This window comes from Camelus ferus, chromosome 1 (assembly GCF_009834535.1).
Source record: "Camelus ferus isolate YT-003-E chromosome 1, BCGSAC_Cfer_1.0, whole genome shotgun sequence".
Taxonomy (NCBI): Eukaryota; Metazoa; Chordata; class Mammalia; order Artiodactyla; family Camelidae; genus Camelus; species Camelus ferus.
In genome coordinates, this window is record NC_045696.1 from 10,867,102 (window position 1) to 10,888,057 (window position 20,956).

The 20,956-nt window shown below is 42.6% G+C and overlaps 1 protein-coding gene and 1 long non-coding RNA gene across 2 annotated transcripts in view; one reads left to right on the forward strand and one right to left on the reverse strand.

Moving 5' to 3' along the window:
- The window catches only part of LOC116662006, a 20,864-nt gene extending 6,244 nt beyond the window's left edge, over positions 1 to 14,620 (reverse strand). Inside the window, exons 1-2 of the long non-coding RNA XR_004317987.1 lie at positions 14,610 to 14,620; positions 9,947 to 9,956 (exon numbers count right to left, since the gene is read on the reverse strand). This is a non-coding gene — a long non-coding RNA (uncharacterized LOC116662006). The remainder of the gene's footprint in view (positions 1 to 9,946; positions 9,957 to 14,609) is intronic.
- Positions 14,621 to 19,199: 4,579 nt separating this feature from the next.
- Positions 19,200 to 20,593, forward strand: C1H21orf62 (chromosome 1 C21orf62 homolog). The gene is made up of 2 exons (XM_032474989.1): positions 19,200 to 19,366; positions 19,664 to 20,593. The coding sequence occupies exon 2, from the start codon at positions 19,729 to 19,731 to the stop codon at positions 20,386 to 20,388; it is 660 nt and encodes a 219-aa protein (XP_032330880.1). The 5' UTR covers positions 19,200 to 19,366; positions 19,664 to 19,728; the 3' UTR covers positions 20,389 to 20,593.
- Positions 20,594 to 20,956: the final 363 nt, after the last annotated feature.

Here is a 20,956-nt window from a genome sequence, read left to right on the forward strand (position 1 = left end):
TAGGAATCATTGCTGAGTAATCTTTAATCTCATTGATATGATTGCTTTCTTTTATATATCACATTTTTATATTTAATAAACTGTAATTCTAAGTTGTTTATGCTGTTCCATTGATCAGTCCAAGACAGTACCACACTATTTTAAAGACTGTGACTTTGTTTTAATAATGCATGTAACTAATCTCTCCTTACCACTCTTTATTTTGTACTATTCTTTGTTTATTGTCTCAGTTGAATTTCAGAAAACTTGTATTGACTCCTTTGAAAAAAAATCCAATGGAGACTTTTATCGCTATTGCATTAGCTCTATAAATTCAATTGAGATGAGTTATTATTTTATAATACTTAATTTTTCTACCTTGAAACATGCTATTTCTGCAGGAGAAACTTCAAAACAAGACTTGAGTGCTTGGTGACTTGTTTGCTCTATGAACTAAAGGAGAAGGAAGAATCAAAAATGTTTCTGAGGTTTGTCGTCTGAGTGACTAAGAGGAGCTTAATATAAGCCAGCAGAGTATTGCTAAGGGTTATCAAAAAGAAGAAAGATTTTTCAATGTTACTTTGCAGGACAGAAAAACAGGTCTCAAAATTACCAGGAGACAGATTCAGCCATATATACTAAACCATTTTACATAGTAGAGCTGTCCAAAACTGAAAAATCTGCTGTGTAAGGATGTAAACAATTTACCTACTGAGGATGGATTTCTAATATCAAGAAGACAGCCTGCCTATTTCTTTTTTTGGGGGGGGAATAATTAGATTTAATATTTTATTTAATTTATTTTAATGGAAGGACTGGGGATTGAATCCAGAACCTTGTGCATGCTAAGAATGTGCTCTACCACTGACTATACCCTCCCCTCTCCTATTTCTAATAGTCTGTGTTGACTACTTGTTCTCCAAATGACCTCAGTATAATCGACACAAGGGATTGGAATAATTCGTGAAGAAGTGTAAAAGAAGATCAGAGTCAAGGATGAGCTTCAGGTAGTGCTCAAAGGAAGGAGAAAGAGGAGCCAAAAGGAAAGAGACGATTTAGTCAATGAAGTAAACCAAGAAAAATCATAGAACCATGGATGACAATGGGGGAAAGGAAAAGTCGGCCAATAGGCAAATACCACAGAGAGGGTGAATAGGTTAAAGCTTAGAGTCACTAGATTTGAAAAGAAAGTCCTCAATGGAGGACTTGGAGAGTGAAGTTTCAGTAGATCTATTTGACAATAGAATGATAGCTGATGGCACTCTAAAGTCAAGTGAAGGTTTATTTTTTTCAGGATGAAGAGGTTGTGCTTGTCTGAAGTTCAAAGTTCAGACAGTAAAGATTTAGAGATACAAAATGCAATAGGTCGCCGGCCTTTGTAGCTTCGATATTCCTGGTTCCTACCATTTGTTAATGACTCCACAATCCAAGACAGGTGGTAGTTTTTAAATTTTGCCGAGGCACACACTGGAATCCTGTCTGCTGTGAAACTGCCACACAGGAGTGGGTTACGGCCAACATCTATATCATATCACACCTTTGCTCTTCTCGACTAATTTCTATATGTATTGTAACCATCATAAAGTGGTAGGCACTATACTTCTTTACAGATCCAGGTAAGATCATGGATAATGTTGCTGTTAAGATGATGTCCTATGACAAATTACTTTAGTCCAGTTGACCTTTGAACAATGTGGGGTTTAGGGGTGCTGACCCTCCTTGCAGTAGAAAATTCTAGTATAATTTATAGTGGACCCTTGGTATCTGCGTTTCCTCTGTATCTGCAATTCCACATCCACAGATTCAACCAACCGCTCCTCAGAGCAGGAGCTGAGAAAGCAGACTGTGCAGATAATGACCCAGTGGTGGGATGGTCTGGGGCATCCAGCCACGGCTAGGTGGGAGGGTCATCAGAGTTGGGGGAGGGAGGCATGGAAGCAGCTGATCAGAGAATCAAGAGTGGATGTAACAGATAAAATAAAACCAAGGCACAGACATATAGAGGTTTCTGTGAGAGCGGAGCAGGAGCATGGGAGAAAGAATAAAGAGGAAGCAGTGGCATCTGAAGGTGGAACGGAGCCATATACCGATGACAAAGTCTAGAGCCCCCTCAGTGCTGGTAGGTGAGGACATGCGTGTCTGTGTCCTGCAGTGAAGTGAGCATCATGGTTGCTGACGTTGCCACAGAAGGAGCTGAGAAGGAAAGGAGGAATCTGACATGATTCCTGAAGTTTCCCAGAACAGAATAAACAGTATTAGAAGATACTGGTCATGATCTTGAGGTGGTTAAGCCCGTGGTAGTAGAGACTTCGGATGATAACACATAGAGAAAGACTGTAGGAAGCAGTGGGGTTTGAGATCTCATTGCAGAAGAGTTTAAGGAGCCAGCATGTTAACACTCAAAGCAGTTGCTGAAGTTTAAAGACAAGGCAAGATTTGCTTCCATGAAGATTGACTCAAGCATTATTTCTTCAGAATAAGTTGGAGAGGTAAGCATAGATTTTCACTCTTGTTTAAAACACTGGGTATTATTTGAATATGCTATCAGGAGGCTGCCTTGTTCTTGTGATTAAAAAGAATGAAAGAAACAAAATTAGTCCAGGACGAAAGTAGAATTCAAGCACACAGTGAACAAATACTTGTCTACCACCCCTTGACTCCACAGCTGAACAGAACAGGCAGTCCCATGGTTTCATTAGTCTTCTCAGCACTCATCTTTGCTAAATCAGCTTCAACTGTGTGACCCAGCTAACAGAAAGAGCAAATGGAAATGAAGTTTTTAGTAAGATGGAGAGATATAAAACCAGCGATAAATGTTTAACATGCCGCACATGTTAGCCATATTTCCAGCCATATTTCTTTGGCAGCTGGGGTTTTTTATTTTGTTTTGTTTTGTTGCCTTCAAGTTTCCAGGGAGGAACCTAGCTCCACACCCTCTTTGCCTTCATCCCAGTCCCCCACTCAGCAAGAGGTCCTGGAAAGCATCAAGGTCATAAACAGAGAACATGACAACAAGTAATGATTTTAATAGCTCCCATTATTGAATGTCTCCTTTGTGCACAGTTTAGGCTCAATACTCGATGTGGCTTATCCTAGTTAGTTATTAAAATAACCATGATCTTAACTCTATCTTGCAGACTGGGTGGTACAGAGCTGTGGTAGGGATTCAGCAATGTCCTCAAAGCACCAGGTTCCTTCATGTTCCCGCTCTGCCCTCCTAGCGATAGGAAGCACTCCCCCAGTCTGTGTCTATGTTCAAGTAGGAAGAAGCAGAAGAGACTGGAGCAACAAACTTCCACTTGCCTTGATTCGGCCAGAATTGATCCCCAGTACGTTATTCAGGGTTCATGCTGGTTCCAGACAACAGAATTCACTCTAGCTGGTTTAAACAGCAAGGAGTTTTAAAAGACATACAGCAAGTTCCTAAATCATGTGGGAGGGCTGAAAAGACTCCTGAACCCGGAAAGTCACCAGAGAATTGGGCCATCCAGGGAGGGAGCTGCTGCCTCTTTCACAATCTGGCAGTTGCTGAATTAAGAGGCCACCTTCTCCAACAGGAAGCCAGTGCCACAGTCATCGGATCCTAGATGTATCTGCCACAACCAGGAAGCAATTCAACCCAAAAGCACTAGCTCTCAGGGGAGGCCAGGTCTGCTGAGACCCATGCCAGCAACAGAGATCCTCAGAACTCCTTCCTTGCTCCCTGCCACTGAACTCGATTCCCAAACGAGTTCTCGTGGTCCTCTCTCCATGTGACTCAGTTCTGAATCAAGGATAAATGATCAATAAAACTTAAATCATGTGTGGAGTCTCAGCTGCAATAGTAGCTGAAGGCTCTGCAAGGTGAGTATTTTAGCTTTCCAGTCTCTGTAGCAGATTTGGCAAGCAAGAGAGAAAATGTTGGAACAGAGCTTGAGTACACCAAACCATTACATTAGCCATGATTTCTCTGGAAGTTTGGGAAAGCTGGTGTATGGTCAGTCACCCTTCCTTTCTCCATCCTAGGTGTCCTGTCTCCATATATCATCTTATTTAATCCTCACCTCAACCTTTTGATGAAATATTACTATCCCCATTTCCTAGATAAGGAAACTGAAGCTCCTAAAGGTTAAATGATAATGTTCAATGTATTATAATAACTACAATGGAATATAATCTGCAAAAATAACCCAAGTGAATCACTGTGCTATACACATGAAACTAACACAATATTAGAAATCAACTAACTTCAATAAATAAAAAATTAAAAAAATAATGTTCAAGAAAGTAGCAGAATCGAGATTTGAACCAAAGTCCATTTTCCACAATTCTCATGTGGTAGAATTTATGTGTTTGTTTGCTGAAACTGAACACCAAAAATAGTGGGTTCTCTCTAGTCTCAAATTGCTTGCTCCTGACTATGAATCACTGGCTTGCAAAGAGCTGGAGAGTCCTGGTGCTCTCCCATCTCCACATCTTTGCTCCAGCAATGTTCTTAATTGCTTGAGTTGCTTGATCCTGGGGACGACCTGAGAAGCGAGATGATGTGTGTTTCAGGACTGTACTGGGTGAAAGAGAAGGAAACATTTATTTATCAGCTCACGTCTTCCATTGGCCAAAGAATCCTACCATGAGTTATTACTGTCCTTTCCCCCATATCTGACTACTCAAATCCTAGACATTGATTCAAGCCCAGAGCAGCAATCTCTCCACAAAGACTTGTCCAGTCTCACTGCCAAAAGGTAGTCCTACCTTTTCTGAATCACCCGCATATTTTCTTTGTACCTCCCTTCAAACATTTTCCACAATCAACTTGTATAATCACCCCATTCATATGATAACTTCCTTGAAGACAAGAATGATGACATTTATCACTTTTGATCTTTAAAGCTTCTGGTACAGTGCAGGAGTGTAGACAGGGTTCACTAGATGAATGATAAATAAATGGATACATTTCCCCAGGGAGGTGCCCTCCTCTTTAAAATATTAGATAATCCATATCTGGGTAATTACAAATCAATTGCTCTAGTTTTCTAGTGTTTTTCTAGCGAAAGACTTTCTTCCATTACCACATCAATATCTAATGAGCCCTCATCAGTTAATGTAATAGAATGTTTTTTATATGTTTATTTGCTCTGTGGTTTTTAACATTTTTTTTTTAATGAACTAAAAAAAGAGAACAAGACTACATCTTTGGAGCTGAAATGAGTTCACTTTCTCTTTGGAACAACCACAATAAGACAGTTTTTACACTAGTTCAAGCATTTGCCATAAGTTACACTTCATCAGACCAAAAAGAGGGCAGCAAATCATGGAAGTGAAGCATCAAGGAGTCTCCACACTCTGTACTTAATCCATTCAATTTCCTGCTCAAGTAGAATTTCTTCCATTACTGTCAGCCCTTCCAGTCAGCCTAGAGCAGCAGCCTCCTTAGTTTCTTCTGGAAACTTTCCACTTTGGAACCCCCAAAGAGTGGCCAGCAGTCACCAAGGAGGGTTCTCTCCCGCTGTGTGCTTAATGAAACTGGTAGACCGGCAGCTTCCTTCTGGTTGCCATGGAAATGAGCAGGGTCACTGGCCCTCTGAAAACAGAAAAGAACAGCAAGTGCAAGGGCAGGCATTCGGTCCTGCCTCGCAGATTAAACCAGCTGTCAAGGCAGAGTGAAGGATCAGCCAGAGGTCCGGGCAGCAGAGCAACCAGCCTCGCATTGGAACTCCGAGATGTGAGTAATTTCTCTGTTCTTCTTTTTTGAAAAGAATGTCTAGCTTGACAGACGGTTTTTAATAGCTTCAGAATTTCTGCTGCATGACAGGAAAAGTTCTGTGATAGTTTGAAGAGTCACCAAGTTGGAGTCACCTTCTTGTAGTGTTTGCATTTCCTGAACATAAAGCACACTTACAAGTGAGTCATTTTCACCACTAAACACTCCTTAAACTTCCAGGCATGTGAATTGCTCTTTACTGAGATTCTGCCTTTAAAAGGAAATGTTTTCAGTACATTAAGCAAAGAATGAAACGGTCTTCTCATTAGTCCCTAAATAGATAAACTCATTTAGGTTAATATTACGTAACAGATATCTCTGTGGAATCTGGTTTTCTTGTTTCCATGTTGAAAATTTGGCTTTATTTTCCTGTTAGTCTTTAATGCTCAGTAACAAATGAAGGCAGTATCTCTTTTCCTTATCATGATCACAAACAAAACTAGGAATTCTCAAAACATGAGCTTTTATTGTTCCTTTGCTCTGCTTTTATCTAGTGGTATTGAATTTACTGCTTATTTTCACACGATGCATTAGAAAACATAAGAAGACAAGAAACCAAGTTCAGATGAGCATTAACATTTGGATTGGTTAGTTAACTTAAAACAAAAATTGATCCTTGTATTCAAAAGTGAAACAAACATGATAAATATTGTGGTAAAAGGGAAGATGCTGGGGACGTTTTTGTCAAAACCAGTAATCTTTACACTGTCCTGCATATTTTCACTGTTTAATAAGTATGTTTTGGGGCAGGTTTTTTTGTTTGTTTGTTTGTTTTTAGCAATAAGTGTATTGGTGTACACTGAGAAAAGAGTTTCAAAAGAATTGTGCACAGTATTTATAAAAACCTGTCCTTAAAAACTACCCCAAAATATCAGACCTCATTTGCTTGAAATTTTTTTAATGAAAAGAACTATCTTTAGGATATTTTTAGACCAAATAATGCAATGTAGTGCAATATTTTAAAAAAATTCTTTTGAAAGATAAAAAGATTTCTCATTACTTTTTTTTTTTTAACAAAATTGGGCATTTCGTGAAAATAACAGTTTCAGTAAAGTGTCTATGGAAATGAATATTTTTCAACAGCTGACTTGGATCTCCCAATTTTCTTTTTCCCATCAACATTTTTATTGCTTAAACCTAGTATACAATCCACTTTTAAAATTCAGTCTGATGGATCATGTCTCCATGTGAGTGGAGAGAAGAGACAAACCACACAGTTCTGTGGGTGTGTGACAGAGGGGCAGATGTGCTGAGCTGGGGTTGGAGCACCACTGATTGCTGCTCATTAGCTGAGCATATGGCAAGCCATCCATGGGAAAGGCTTGAGGAGGGTGCAACCATTGGTTAATTAACTCTTATAAGGATCCGTGTTGAGCAGAAAGGTGCAGTAGCTACATATTTTAGTTGAGGCTTCCCTTTCGCTCACTCTCTGTCTTCGTCCCACATTCCACGACTGTTAACAGAAGCAGCATTCAACCAGTGTTGCCCTTATTTTAAAATCTACGTGTTTCTTAAAAAAAAAAGTGTTCTAATGTCCGTAGGTAACAGAATTCACTTCATTCCTTTTGTATCTTTTGTATCCTATTCATCTAACATGAGGTTTCTATACACACTTTAGCTTGAAGACCACAGAGTCTAGCAATAAATAGAATATGAGCCATGGAATGTCATTTGAGTAGGAACATGACCCTGGGGTGGGAAATAACACTGTAATTTCTACCACGACTTCCTTGAGTAGATTTGGCTGTCTGACTTCAGGTCTCAGTTGTTTCCTTCTGGCTCTGTGACTTTGACCAATCTATTTAACCTCTCTGTGTCTCCATTTTCATATCAGAAAATAATATCTACCTTGATGATTACTGTAAGAGTTAAGTGGCATAAAACATGTAAAGAACTTCAAACAGTACCCGGCACGAAAGAAGCACTTATTAAATGTTATTACTAATCATTAAAAAACACATAGATTTCCTAATTTCAGTCATTTTTCAACCCACATTTCTTATTTGGAAGTCCACTCCCTCTCATCAATTTTCTATAGCTAGCTAGGTTAGCCTTGGGAACTCAGGGCTGAGGGGCAGTAAATGTTGGTGCAGTAAGATGCTGTTACAATAGCATCCTTACCTAGTAGTCTAAACTCTCTTGAGAATCAAGAGCTGTGTATCTGACAAGTTAAGTTGGAGGGGTCTGTTAGCTATTTAGGTGCAGTTAGCAAGTAAGATGCTAGATATATGAGCATGAAGCTCAGGGCAGGGTTCGGGATCTGGTTAATCATCAGCGTACAGATAATATTTAAATCCATGAGTTGGCATGGAGTCACCAAGGGAGTGGATATACATAGAGGAGAGAGCCAGGCACTGAGCCAGGGGCGTGCAACAACCTCAGGGAAGAGGAGATGCCAGCCAGCTACTGGGAAGGAGTGGCCATTGAGGTAGCAAGAAAAACAGGAGGATGTGGTATCTTGGAAGAACAGCAAGTCCTTGCTCAGGAAGGAGGGAGTAGGCAACCATGTCAAATACTGGTGAGAAGTCAAGCAGAATGAGACGAGGAAATTAACCATAGGATTTGGCACCCTGGGAGATGAGAGTCACTGGGAACCTGGTGACAATCACCCCAATAGAGTGACCAGAAGAACAGCCTGAGTAGAGTGGCTAAAAATCTAACACCAACAGGCACTGGGCTCTCTGTATGATTATAGATTTGCTTGCAAAATGCTGTTTTTAAATTTCTTTCATGGTTGACTGATGTGGACCAATAAGAAAAACAGGATTGAGGCAGGCAAGAACTATCATCCATGCACCTAGTTTACTAAAGATTCATGAAAGATCTGAAGACAGTTTAAGAGATGAGGGTGGTTCCTCAGCAGATGAGAAACAGAAAACAGTCCTAGACACAGAGGGCAACATAAGCAGCACGAGGGAGGCCAAACACAAAAGGAGACAATACACACACACACCCCATCAGGACTTGTTCGCACAATATCCCCTGACGCCTCTCCCTTCTAGTTTTGGTCCATTTCCCATAAAAGGATCACTGCTCATTCGCGTCTCTGAAATGCCTGGTCCCCAAGGTTATTAAGGAAGCTGGAATCTTCTCTGTGGCCAGGAGTTCTAAAAAATTCATTTGGAGCCATGCCTAGTCACCACTTCATGGATGTTCAGTTTAGCCCAAATTGTGATGCCCAGATTATGCACTGGAGCTCTGCTCTTGTCACCAAAATAACCATCAATGAGTCATCAATGAGATTAGGAGACATTCTTTTCAAATAAAAGTCTTATTTTAGAATAGCTTTAGACATACAGAAAAATTGTGAACATAGCACAGAGAGTTCCCTACACCCAGCCTCCCCTGTTATTAACATCTTACGTAACTACAGTAATACATTTGTCACCATTAATGAACTAATATTGATACATTATTATTATTAACTAATGTCCATAGTTTATTCCAATTTTTTAGATTTTACTTAGTGTCCTTTTTCTGTTCCAGGATCCCACATTACCTTTAGTTGTCATTCCCAGGAGGCATTTAAAAACACTTAAACATCTTCCAAGGAAGCAGCAAGGTTTAAACTGCCTTTGGTTCCAATATTTATAACTAAAACCACTAAAGGAAAATTTAATTCTTACTTTTCTAAAATCTAATGTTGAATACAGATGAAAGGAAAAAGCTTAAGGCTTACATCTTAAGGAAATAGTTTAAAGTATTTATGGAGTTATAATAATGTACAACTCTAAGTGGAAGGTCTGAATCCCTTTTTATTGTTCTGGAAGCAGGTAATTAAAATATTAAATGTCTGCCAGCATTTTTTTTTTTTTTTGTTTCTCATCTCCTAGCAAAGGGATTACTCTGACTTATTTTCCTTGGCAACCTCACACTCATATAATACAGGCCCAGTAATTTGAGCAAAGCTCTCCCTGAGTTAGTTTTACAAGACTGGATGCTTAAATGTTAGACTGTGGGGAAGTTTGCAGCAGGGGTTATTATAATCCCTCAGCCGAGAGTAATTGGGGCGATGGCTTCTGATGCTCACAAATGTCTGTGAGATCAATATATCTAACTCTGCTCATGATTTCCTTCAGCTTGGGAAGCTGTCTGCAGTGAGGCAGAAGATCAGTGACCTGGAGCCCTGACCTGGGGCCCTGACGTGGGGCTCATGGTCCCCATCCTGAGTGTGTTTTCCCTGTGTCTCCAGCAGATCCACAGAAAAGTTCCAAGACACCTGCAAACTTAGACAATGCTCATTGGTGAAGTCATAAGAGATTGGGGATGTCTCATGGGACTTTTGTGGGACTTTTGCCAGACGTCATTCAATGACCTTTAAGGAGACTCACAGGCAAAGCATAGGACACTGAACTCAAGTGGCCCACCCCCTTACTCATACCCACAATCTGACTCTGCTTCCTCTAGGCTAGGCCATACGCTGAAATTCTTGCTGAAGAAGATGAATTTTGCTAGTTGACTTGATAATACGATACACTCCACAATTCTAGGAGGTAAAGGGTAAGAGGGGAAGTATAGGATCAATAACATACATCTCTGACTTAGCTAACGCAGGGATTCACTCGGATTAGAGAAGTATGGAGTGCCTCTGTGTGCCGGGCCCTGTGCTGAGGGCTGGGGAAACCACGGTCAACGGGAAGACCAGGGCTTTGTGATCAGAAACCTGGCTGACACAGCACAGCAAAGGCATTGGGTCCAGCATCCAATAAGCAAATTAGTGGGCGAAATCTGCATTCAGTTAAGTTGAATGATTTCAAAACATAAAATGTCTGCCTTTCAGTTAGTTAATTATCTTAGTCTAGAAGATTTGAGGATTTCAGTTCATTTCTACTGTGAAATACATTTAATCTGAAAGCAGCAATCCAACGGGTACTTGAAGAGATCCTGGCTTCAACAACCAGTAAACACAAATAAGGTTAAATCAACACTAATTGCTTGTATTTGGCTGGCTCATGCTCCCACCTACCTGCCTCCTTCCCACCACCATGTCTACACAATGGAGTCTCCTCTAATCATTTCGTGGGGTCCCTAGGAGGGTCTTACCTGGGGTCCCCAGGAGTTCACAAATGATCCTTCATGTGCCTCTGCCCCTAGTCACCACTGGAGATTGATTCTTGTGCCACTGCCGTGGGGCTCCCTGTTGATTGGCTGCCTGGAGAGCAGTATCCAGGGGCATCCCAGTCTGGCCTCCAGGAGGGGCCAAGTGCTGCCTGCCCTTCATCCCTCACTGTGCCAGAGCTGGGCTGCCCTCAGTGCAGAAGTGGGGAGAATGCCTCTGTCCCCTGCTCATGTCACACTTTGTCACATGGGTAGAAACCACTTGTGCCCCACATCTCAGAGTTCTTGAGAGCTGTCCAGGCAGCCTCTGCCTACAACTCCACTGGACTCAGCCCAAGGCATTAATTAGTCTGGGCTGAGAAGAGACAAGTGCCTTCCCATCCCTCCACTCTTCCTGCCCCAGACCCTCACACATCATCTTGACTCTTCCTTCTTTTTTCTTCAACAATTCCACATATGCAAATAACCACCTGGATCCAGTCATCGCCTGAACTCACGAGTAATGTCTGGATGCACCTGTTTATGCTGGGCCAGATCCAATACAGGGTGACTACTTTATGACAGCCTTAAGCTTGGTACTACAGGAGAACTGAAAGGAACTGAGGACACGGTTACCCTAAGAGCTTATGATCCAGTCTAGCAAGCGTAAAAGGACACATGAAACAACTAGTGAATTCTGCAGGGCTGTGAATAAAGAGGGGCTAGTGTGTTTGGTCCAAAAGCAGTTTTATGTGTTTTGTTGCATTTCCTCATAATTTCTTATTCATTTCCTATCACTACTGTAACAAATTCACACAAACTGAGCTGGCTTAAAACAACACAGATTTATTCTCTTACATTTCCGGAGGTCAGCAGTCCAAAGTCAGTCTGACTGGGCTCAATTCAAGGTGTTGGCAGGGTTCATCCTGGAGACTCCAGGGGAGAATCCATTCCTTGCCTCTTCCAGCCTCTAGAGGCTCCCGGCATTCCTTGGCTTGTGGCCATATCACTCCAATCTCTGCTTCTGTTGTCACTTTGCCTTTTTCTTCTCTGTCTCCTTCTGAATCCCTTTTAGCAGGACCTTTGTGATTACATTGGGCCCGTCCAGATAATCCGGGATAATCTCCCCATCTCAAGATCTTTAATTTAATCACATCTGCAAAATCCCTCCCGCTTTGTAACATTCACACGTTTTAGGGATTAGGGTGTGGACATCTCTAGGGGCCGTTATGCAGCAGGCACAGCAGGAGACCAGAAGGAAAGTGTTTTGATCACATCCTATACTCCTGCTGTCTCTGTAAACGTTTTACATACATTCAGATTGGCAGAAATGGGAACTGGACAATTCTTTGCATCTACCAGACTTGCTTACTAAGTTTCAAGGCTTCCCATTTCCCCAGAGTTTACAGGAGGACATTTGTAAATTGGATTTGTTTGTTTAAGGAAAAATGACACAAGAGGCCTTTTTTGTTTTATGCTGAGCCTGTTCTCCATTCAAATTTTCAATGCAAGCGGTGCATTAAATGAACTGTTACTTTAGATTTTTGGCGGGGGGTGGCTGGCTTTTGGGGTGCTCTAATCGCATGCTAATATGTTCCTGTCATCACTGTGATTCTGACATTACAAAATATCATAGTTTATGAACAGGACTTTAGTACTCTGTGTATTATAGTTACTTATAAGTAATAGTATAATACTTACGACTAGCACTGATAGACTGTATACACTACCACATGCATTTGCTTTAATCGTATTCTAACCCTGTGTGGTAGGTATTATCATCTCCACGCCATATTGAGAAAAATGACTCAGAAAGGCTCTCTGGCCCCAAGATGCCCCAGTGAGTTGAACACGAACAATCACAAAAATACTTTACATTGTGTCTCCTGAAGGCCCAAATTGCATGCTTGACGCTAATTTTGACGCTAAATTCCAACTTACGGAGACATGAACTTTTACTTCCTCTTTTTCTAGATAAGGAAATAAATCAGACGATAGCAGTTTAGGTCCTGCTGCATAAATCAAACAAGAAACCGATCACATCAGAATCACAGTGAACCCAGCTTCCTGCCTCTCACAATGAACTGTGTAAACCTTGATGAAAGGGTAGTGATCTTCGTCAACAGAGACTGTAAAGGCGGTGACTTCAGAATCAGACACTTGTTAGGGCATGTGAAAATCCAGTGGCTTGTCCCGGGGTCAGGGAGGGTGCTATCATGGAATGTGAGGAAGCAAGCAAAGACAACACTTACCCCAGTAAGAAAACACTGGGGAGAAACTCAAGTTAACTTAACTTTCAACATTATAAGCTTTGATATATTAAACAACAAGAATATCACTCCTCTTTTAAATATGGTGTTACGTAGTGTTTCTCTCTAACCTACCTCCTGCAGTGCACTTGTGGAACAGAGCCAAGGAAAAGAAAAGTGCTAATAATCCTTTTTTCAAAAATCCTTCTCAACCGTGAGCATCTTACGCACATAATACAGAGTAGCCAACATTTCCTCCTTGGCCTACGTGGGAAGGGTGATTGCCTAGCCATGAAAGTGGGAACTGGACCTGAGAACCCTGACTGCTCAATTCTGGGTCCTAAAGAGGAGTCTCGACCCCACACTTGCCCTGTACTTCTATTTAACCCTTGCTATCCCTCTAACAAGGAGCAAGGTAGGGATAAGGCTTAAAGTGCAAATACCCTTGGGTGAGAATGTGCTTACTTAAATCTGTATTAAGGTTTAACAGCGGTATCAGACCCCTACTGGAGAGTGAGTTTGTAGACCCGGGCATCTGGAAAGAGTAGATAGGGGATGGCCAAAGGGACAGCAGGGCAGGAGCCTCGACCTCATTCTACCTCCTCAATCCTACTCTCTTGGTCTTCTCTGTCCTTCAAGGATTCCAGATATTAAAACAGATTTATCTGGAGAGCCTGGAGTTAGAAGGAGCCAGCAGATGGAGAGCGATACACCTTCAAAGAAAATGCCAAAGAAAAGTATTTTCTTACTCAGAACTCATTGTCCTCTTGTCTGTACGCCTCTCATTCCATCTCTACCTGGCACCTAAGTGAACTTCTTAAGCACAGATGCAGACAGGTCTCCCTGCTTACAAACCTTCAGTGCTGCTTTTTTGCCTCTTGCAGGGGCCTTCCAAGGGGGTGTGTTCATCCAAGGGAGTACACACGCCGTGCCAGTGGTGTAGGACTGAAAATACTCAAACTTTGATTTTTATTTTTTGTCTCAAATATTTAAGATTCTACTCTTTGTGTATTGTTTACAATGTAGAGAAGTATGGCATTTCATATAACCTTAAAAATAAAAGAAATTACATCTATTGGAGTGGGTTTTTATTGACGGGGTGAAGATCAGGAGTTTGTAGTCAAAACCCCTTAGCGTGGCCGGCACAGTCCCCCGTCTACTCTGCCCTGCCTCTGCTCCCAGCCTCAGGGCCCCCGAGACACGACACACCAAGTAATCTAGTCTGAGATTTTGCCCAAGTGACTCCTCTGTCGACAGCATCTCAGCTTTCCTCACCCCAACCCCTCTCTGCTCAGCCCAAACAGCATCCTCTTTGGGAGTCTTTCCTATTACTTCGTGTCTAACACTCGATCTGTGTCTTTAATAAGCACTCAGCACTCACATCGCGTTATAATCAGTTGCCCAGCTGTTTGTGCCCAGAGTACACATGGAAGTTCTTTGGGCGACCCATTAGATCCCTGGGGTGAGCGAGGCCATCAGTGTTAGCAAGCAGGGGGCACCCTTTGGATAAAATACACTCCAAACATGCGGGGACACGTCTCACTTTGTGGGATGCACCCACGATTCCAAATTGTCTCTTTTTCAGGAATTCCTCTTGTTTTCACTGCCTCTGAATCTTTGAGGATTTTTGCAGGGACACACTTTGGGGATTGCATTTGTGAGGCACTCCCTTGCCGAGCTCCCCCAGTCTTGGCTTCAAAGTGGGTTTCTTGGGATGCCAGAAGCCGACTTTCCTCTGCCTTTCCTCCCCAGGCAGCAGCTCAGAATTACACTGCAGACCGTCTGCTTCTTGCTGGAGCATTTCATCAGTTTCGGGTCCTGTTATTTCTCTAATTTCTTCAATTGAGTCTTTTCCTTAATTGCCTTTCCACTTAAAAAAAAACTCCTTTCTAATTTCAAATTAAACTTACTTCTGAATTAAAATTCGAAATCACTTTTGATTTTTAATTGTTGTAAGGATTTGGAGAGTGGCCCTCTATTTTCCCACAATCATATTTCTTGTCTTTTGTGTTAAGACTATAGAGTTCAAAACATCATTATTCATGGTATTTCAAAACTGTTTTGGGCAAATGGTCCAAACGCTATCCTCCCACTGACACAGTATCTCCTTACTAGTAATATCTTCTTATAAACAGAACTAGTTCAGTTTGAAACATTCCTTTTGGAGCCAAGTATAAACATTATCTAAATTTTGGGTGTAATCCTAGATTGAGAAGAATCTGTGTGGAATTTGTTTTGAAGTCACTGATGTCTGTATCTGCTCAATTCAGGAATCTTCGCTTTCATGCTAGTATTACTTGCTATCAAGATTTCTCCAACTGCAATATAAAAATTATATTTGAACTGAGTCTGAATAGGAGCTCTGGTTTCTAAACAAGCTCAGTGACTTAGTGGTCAAAGATTTAATGATCATACCTGGCTTTCAGCATCTTGCCTGAAAAGTTTAGGTGGACTGACACCCCCTGAGCTTTGGTCATGGTTGCAGAAAGTCATTCATTGTATCTCACAACCTCAGTATGTCAGGCACATCTAGTGCCCACCGGTACCCATGTTCTCCTCTCCTCTCCTGGCACAGTTGCTGGACTTTATTTCCAAGCTGCCTGTAATGAGGTGGTGCCACTTGGCTGAGTTCTGGCCCATGAAATGCATGTAGAAAATACTGTGGAGGACCTGAGGGCCTTAGAAGTTGGTATAAAAAAAAATAATAAAGCTTGAATCCCTGAATGATTGCGTGGAGCAGAGCATACCCTCCCCCACCCACCAACGGCATCACACTGTGATGTAAGGGAGGAATTAACCTTGGCCGGTCTTTCACGGCGCATTTATTCATTTGTGGGCAGATTCCAGCACGGCATAAGTAGCGTAGGAACAAAGCCATCTCGCTCCCCCTACCCCTCACTATGCCCCTGCCCCTGGGGATGTGAAGCATATTAGGAAACAGTAGGCAAATCTCAATGATGGAGCTCACAAAAAGCTGGGATGCTGAGAAAATGATGTGTCATTTTCAAATCAGAGGATTCCAGCCCAACAGGACCCCTGGATTCCCAATGTCCCACTGCCACCTCTGCCATCCCCATAGCCTGTCAATCTTTCAGTCCTAATTTTGGATATTTCAAATGCTGCTTACTCTATACTAATTACATCAATATCTTCCTTTTATTTTTCCCACTGAAGAAAATATTTCTCTAATCAGATATTAGTTCCTCTATGAACTTTGCCACTGCCAGGCAGTCCTAGGTGCAGACTTAACATCTCATGCAAGTTATGATTATAATTATTATCACATTACACTGTGATTATTGGTTCCAATGTCTCTTTGACTGGGGTATAACCCCTCATGGAGCTCTGATTGGCTTTATTTTCTCTGTTTCTGGCACAGAGTCTAGCACAAAGCAAGCGCTCAACAAATGTTTATTGGATGAATGAAAAAGGCACAGTTTACCAAATGTCAGGGTACCAAGACTCTGTTAACTGTTTGTTACAGAAATCCCAATTCAGATTGGCTTAAGTAGGAAAAAAAAAAAAAAACTTGGCTCATATACTTTAAAAAATCAAGGAAGATTGTCAGGTATGGCTTGATCTGGGTGCTCAAAAAAAAAAGAGTGTTAGGAGTATCTCTCCATTTCTTGTCTCTGTTTTCCTCTGTATTGGCTTCATTCTCAGATAAGCTCATACAAGGCAGTCACCAATAGATTCATATTTCCCTTCTACAAGCTGAGAAACCCCCAGAGAAAAAAGTCTCTTTCCGAGTAGTGCCCCCACTACCACGGGCAAGGGCAGATCAAGTGTCAGGGACAAGGTGAGGGATCTGCACCCGTTCTGCTTATGCTGTGCTGGAATGTGCCCACAAATGAATGGATACGTAGTGCAATGAGGGTGTTCACAATCCATGTTCAACAAACCTCAAGAAAGAAATCCAAGGTGAAACTGAAGGAAAAAATGTCCAACTAGCATCTCCATGGAAACCGCATAAACTGGTTACCAGGGATACTTGTCCCACCCTGTACCCCTTCATGAGGCTTCACATATCTGGCCTCCCTGTTCTGGCCTTCGAGCTCCCTGATGTCCAGAAGGCAGGGGCCCCCCTGAGGTCCAGCCAGCAGCTGGACATCTGGGAAGTTGCTCACAAATCCCTCTCATTCTAGGAAATCCAGCTGCACTCATTCCTGGAAATCCATGTCCTTTTTCCTTCTTACCCCTTTTCTTCTTCCATGCATGCCTCTGAACAGCATCAGCACCTAAAGAACGAGGGAGACACGTCTGTCACCAGGTTCCAGCTGATGTATAGATGCCTGTCCCTTCCTTTCCCTCTAAGGCTGGGATCAGAGCAGGCCAACGGCAGTATTCCTAGTTCTGGGATGATGGGGTTACCGGGACAGGAAGTCCTAGAAACCTCCAGTGGAATCTGGGACAGCTGATCATCTAAAATTATCTTGTAATTAATAATTAAGCACTGTTCCTCACCAAGGTGGGTAGTCACCACCACATTCTAGCACAATGTCAAACAAGCCTCTTGTTCCGGGAGAACTCTGGCTCTACGTGTTTCTCAAAGCCCTTTTTTGTCACAAAATGAACCAATGAATAAATCCTTTAAGAGAACCCTGTGCCAACTTCAAAATAAACACAACACACTATAAAACACCTTATCTGGTCCCCTGAATGGACTTCACCTATCTCTCTGCTGTGATCCTGTATCTAGGTGTACTTTCAGGAGAGACTTTCTCAGTCCAGCTTTATTTGTCTTTCCCTTTGCATAAGAGTCCTTGGAGGGCAGGGTCCAGGCTTTGTTCATTTCTGTTTCTTCCACTTGGCCTTGGCATACAGCACATGCCAAGTGCTATCTGACTCCTGTCTTTGCCTCCCTCTCCCTCCCTACTGTTGCAGCCCCTTGATCCTCACATGCAGGCCTGGCCTGCCTTGGACTCTGGAAGCAGAATCAAGTCCCTAAGAACAGAAGCTCCGTAAGCTCATGGTCTTACTCTAGGCTATATCCCCAGGGCCAGCAAAGTGTCTGCCTCCCAGTAAACTCCCAATGAGCGTTTGTTGAATGAATGAATGAATGACACTATGATTACCCTGAACCAATGTCTCAGCTTCTGTTCAAGTTTACTTGGCAGAGCTGGGTTTTAATCTCCCTGTGCTCCAGCCATCAGCTGATGAACTCAGGCTGCCTGCCTGTCTGCCTGACCCCAGCATTTTCAGCCCTGCTTGCCTTGGATTTCTTTTTTTTAAAAAATATTTTATTTTATTTATTTTGTTTGTTTGTTTTGAGGGGGTAATTAGGTTTATGTATTTACTTATTTTAATGGAGGTACTGGGGATTGAACCCAGGACCTCGTGCATGCTGAGCACACACTCTACCACTGAGCTATACCCACCCCTCTGCCCACCTTGGATTTTACATCACCTTGCTTTGCCACCTTGTAGCCTCATCTTGCTCTCCAAGTGCTACAAGTCTGCCTAGCCCCTTTCCTGCTGTCACCGTCTTCTTTGGACATGTGTTTAATTCCTTGGACTGACCTTTCCACTTTCCATCAATCCCTCCCTACCACTCTTACTGCCAGGGCCCCATCACTAGCTCTGTACTGTCCTAGTTGGACACCTCATTCCAAGTATCTTGTCTTGCCCACTACTAGACATATAGATGCACTGAACTGTATTGTTTGGTCTCTTCAGTCATCAGCTAACTCAGGGGAAATTCAATTATTTTTGCAAAGCTGAAATCTGGTGCCTTATTTCATAATATGTGCCTTATTCCAACACTCCATAAAAGAAGACTGCACATCTATTATATGCCAGGCATTGTAGGGCAATTTCCCCCCGAACTGGACATTGGTGTTGCTTTTTAAATCATGCATGCATTCCTACCTTATTTAGATCATTTAACAGTGCTTATATATTGCTTACTACAGTATGTTCTTTGATTAAAATCAGTTCATAAAAGTTGTTCTGGGAAAGGAGTAGATAAATCAGAATCATTGTGACTAACTGGTGTGTGATTAGTCTTCTCACTGTCCAGTAACACAGTTAAAATCAACTCTAATACTGGTCTAGGAGACCAGGAAAAGTATGACTGGATTAATATGATTGAGGAGAGTATGTTTGTCTAGTTAGAAACTGAAGTTTACCATTAACTAAATGTTTCACTGGTATTCATGCTGAATTAACAGGTAGCACGTGGGTAACTGAATCCAACAAGGAACTGTTTGTCTGCTGAATTCCAGGAAGTCAGATATCGAGGAGGAGGAGGGAACGTGCATGTTTAAGGGGTAGACAGGTACTCAGCGCTGGTAATGGGATGTTTGGAGGGAGGATGTACACATTCAAATCACTCCGAATTCCTGCCCACAGACAGGATGCGGTAGGTCTCGTCTCTGGCATCTGCTCTTGCTTGCTTGTTGGTGTGTTAGCCTTCCCACCAGCAGACATCGTGGGGAGTCTCATAGCTCAGGTGAGCAGAGACCAGGGAGCCGGCTGCTGCCTCTCAGGAGACTCTGAGAAACGAGCACTGCCTGCACTTGGGCTCCCAGTCTTGCCTGCCTTTGCTAGGACCGCAAGAGAGAAAAGCTTATGACGGGTTACTTGGGGGGCTCCCTTTCCATAAGCTGCACATTTCTAATGAGAGGCTGTGATAACAAAGCTGCATTTTTGCTTGCAGGAGAGTTCCAATGAACTGGCTCATGAAGGGGAAACACAAGCACGCCGGCCCACGCTGAGACAATAATGGCACTGCCTTCCGGTCGCAGCCTCCTTCTGATCGGGGCACTCGGCATCTTTGCACTCGAATGCTTCCCAAGAGCTCGGAGGAACAGCACGCTAATTTTCACGAAGGAAAACACCATCCGGAACTGCAGCTGCTCTGCGGACATCCGGGACTGTGACTACAGTTTGGCCAACCTGATGTGCAGCTGTAAAACCGTGTTACCTTTTGCGGTTGAGCAAACTAGCTACGATGATCATCTGACCATCTGGTTCACAGACACAACTGCACTGGGCCTCCTGTTGAACTTCACGCAGGTCAGGGACCTGAAGCTTTCTCTGTGCAGTGCGACCACTCTCCCCACTGAGTACCTGGCCATTTGCGGTCTGAAGAGGCTTCGCATCAACACGGAGGCCAAGCGTCCCTCCCCAGAGCAGAGTTTACTCATCCACGATGGTGGGGAGAGCGAATCCAGTGAGAAGCCCGTGTTGCCACATGAAGGCTGGCAAAACTGTATGTATATTTCCTTCTTAGATATGGCACTTTTCAACAGGAACTCATCCTTAAAATCATATAGTATTGAAAACTTTGCCAGCACGGCCAACAACTTCCCCTACTTTTCCTACTTTAAAACCTTCCCAATTCTAAGCAACAAAAGCTATATTGTCACATTCATTTACTAACATCGTAGCTGTGTCCGACCCCCGGGAACTCTGGCACACCATGGATCATTTCAATAAGGAATCTGTGAACAAGGTCATGGGTATTCCTCTGGGCAACTTCACTCCTCCCCCAGCCCCCATTCACACACAGCCAGCCCCCTCTGCCCCATCTATGCTCATCCATGGTTGCTGTTCTGAAAGACAAAATAAAAAGAATCAAAAAACCTACTTGATTCAGTCTGGAAACATGTCTCGAGGGCCAGCTAGAAGGTAGGCCCTTGCTGCTAGGGATGGGTAGAGAAATGTTAGATCAGAAATGGAGATAGCAAAGCCCACCAGGGACTGCTTGGAGGTGCCCAGCATAGCGGATGACCCTCAAGAAAGTTATCTTCCTGTGAAACACTGCATCAGATTTTTTTTTTTTTTTTGCTCCATTTTGTCACACGGGCCTGGAATTCCCCTAAGTAGAGAATGATTGATTTCAGAGGTTTTAAGGACTGTGAGCCCCACAAAATGATTAGGCTCTCTGAGACTGGTATTTTCCGAACATCTTGCTAAGAACATTCTCACTGAGAGAGGGAGTCTTGTG

What these genes read in the sequence shown, in the direction of transcription:
- C1H21orf62 (XM_032474989.1), top strand. Translation starts at nt 19,729, where the DNA reads ATGGCACTGCCTTCCGGTCGCAGCCTCCTTCTGATCGGGGCACTCGGC.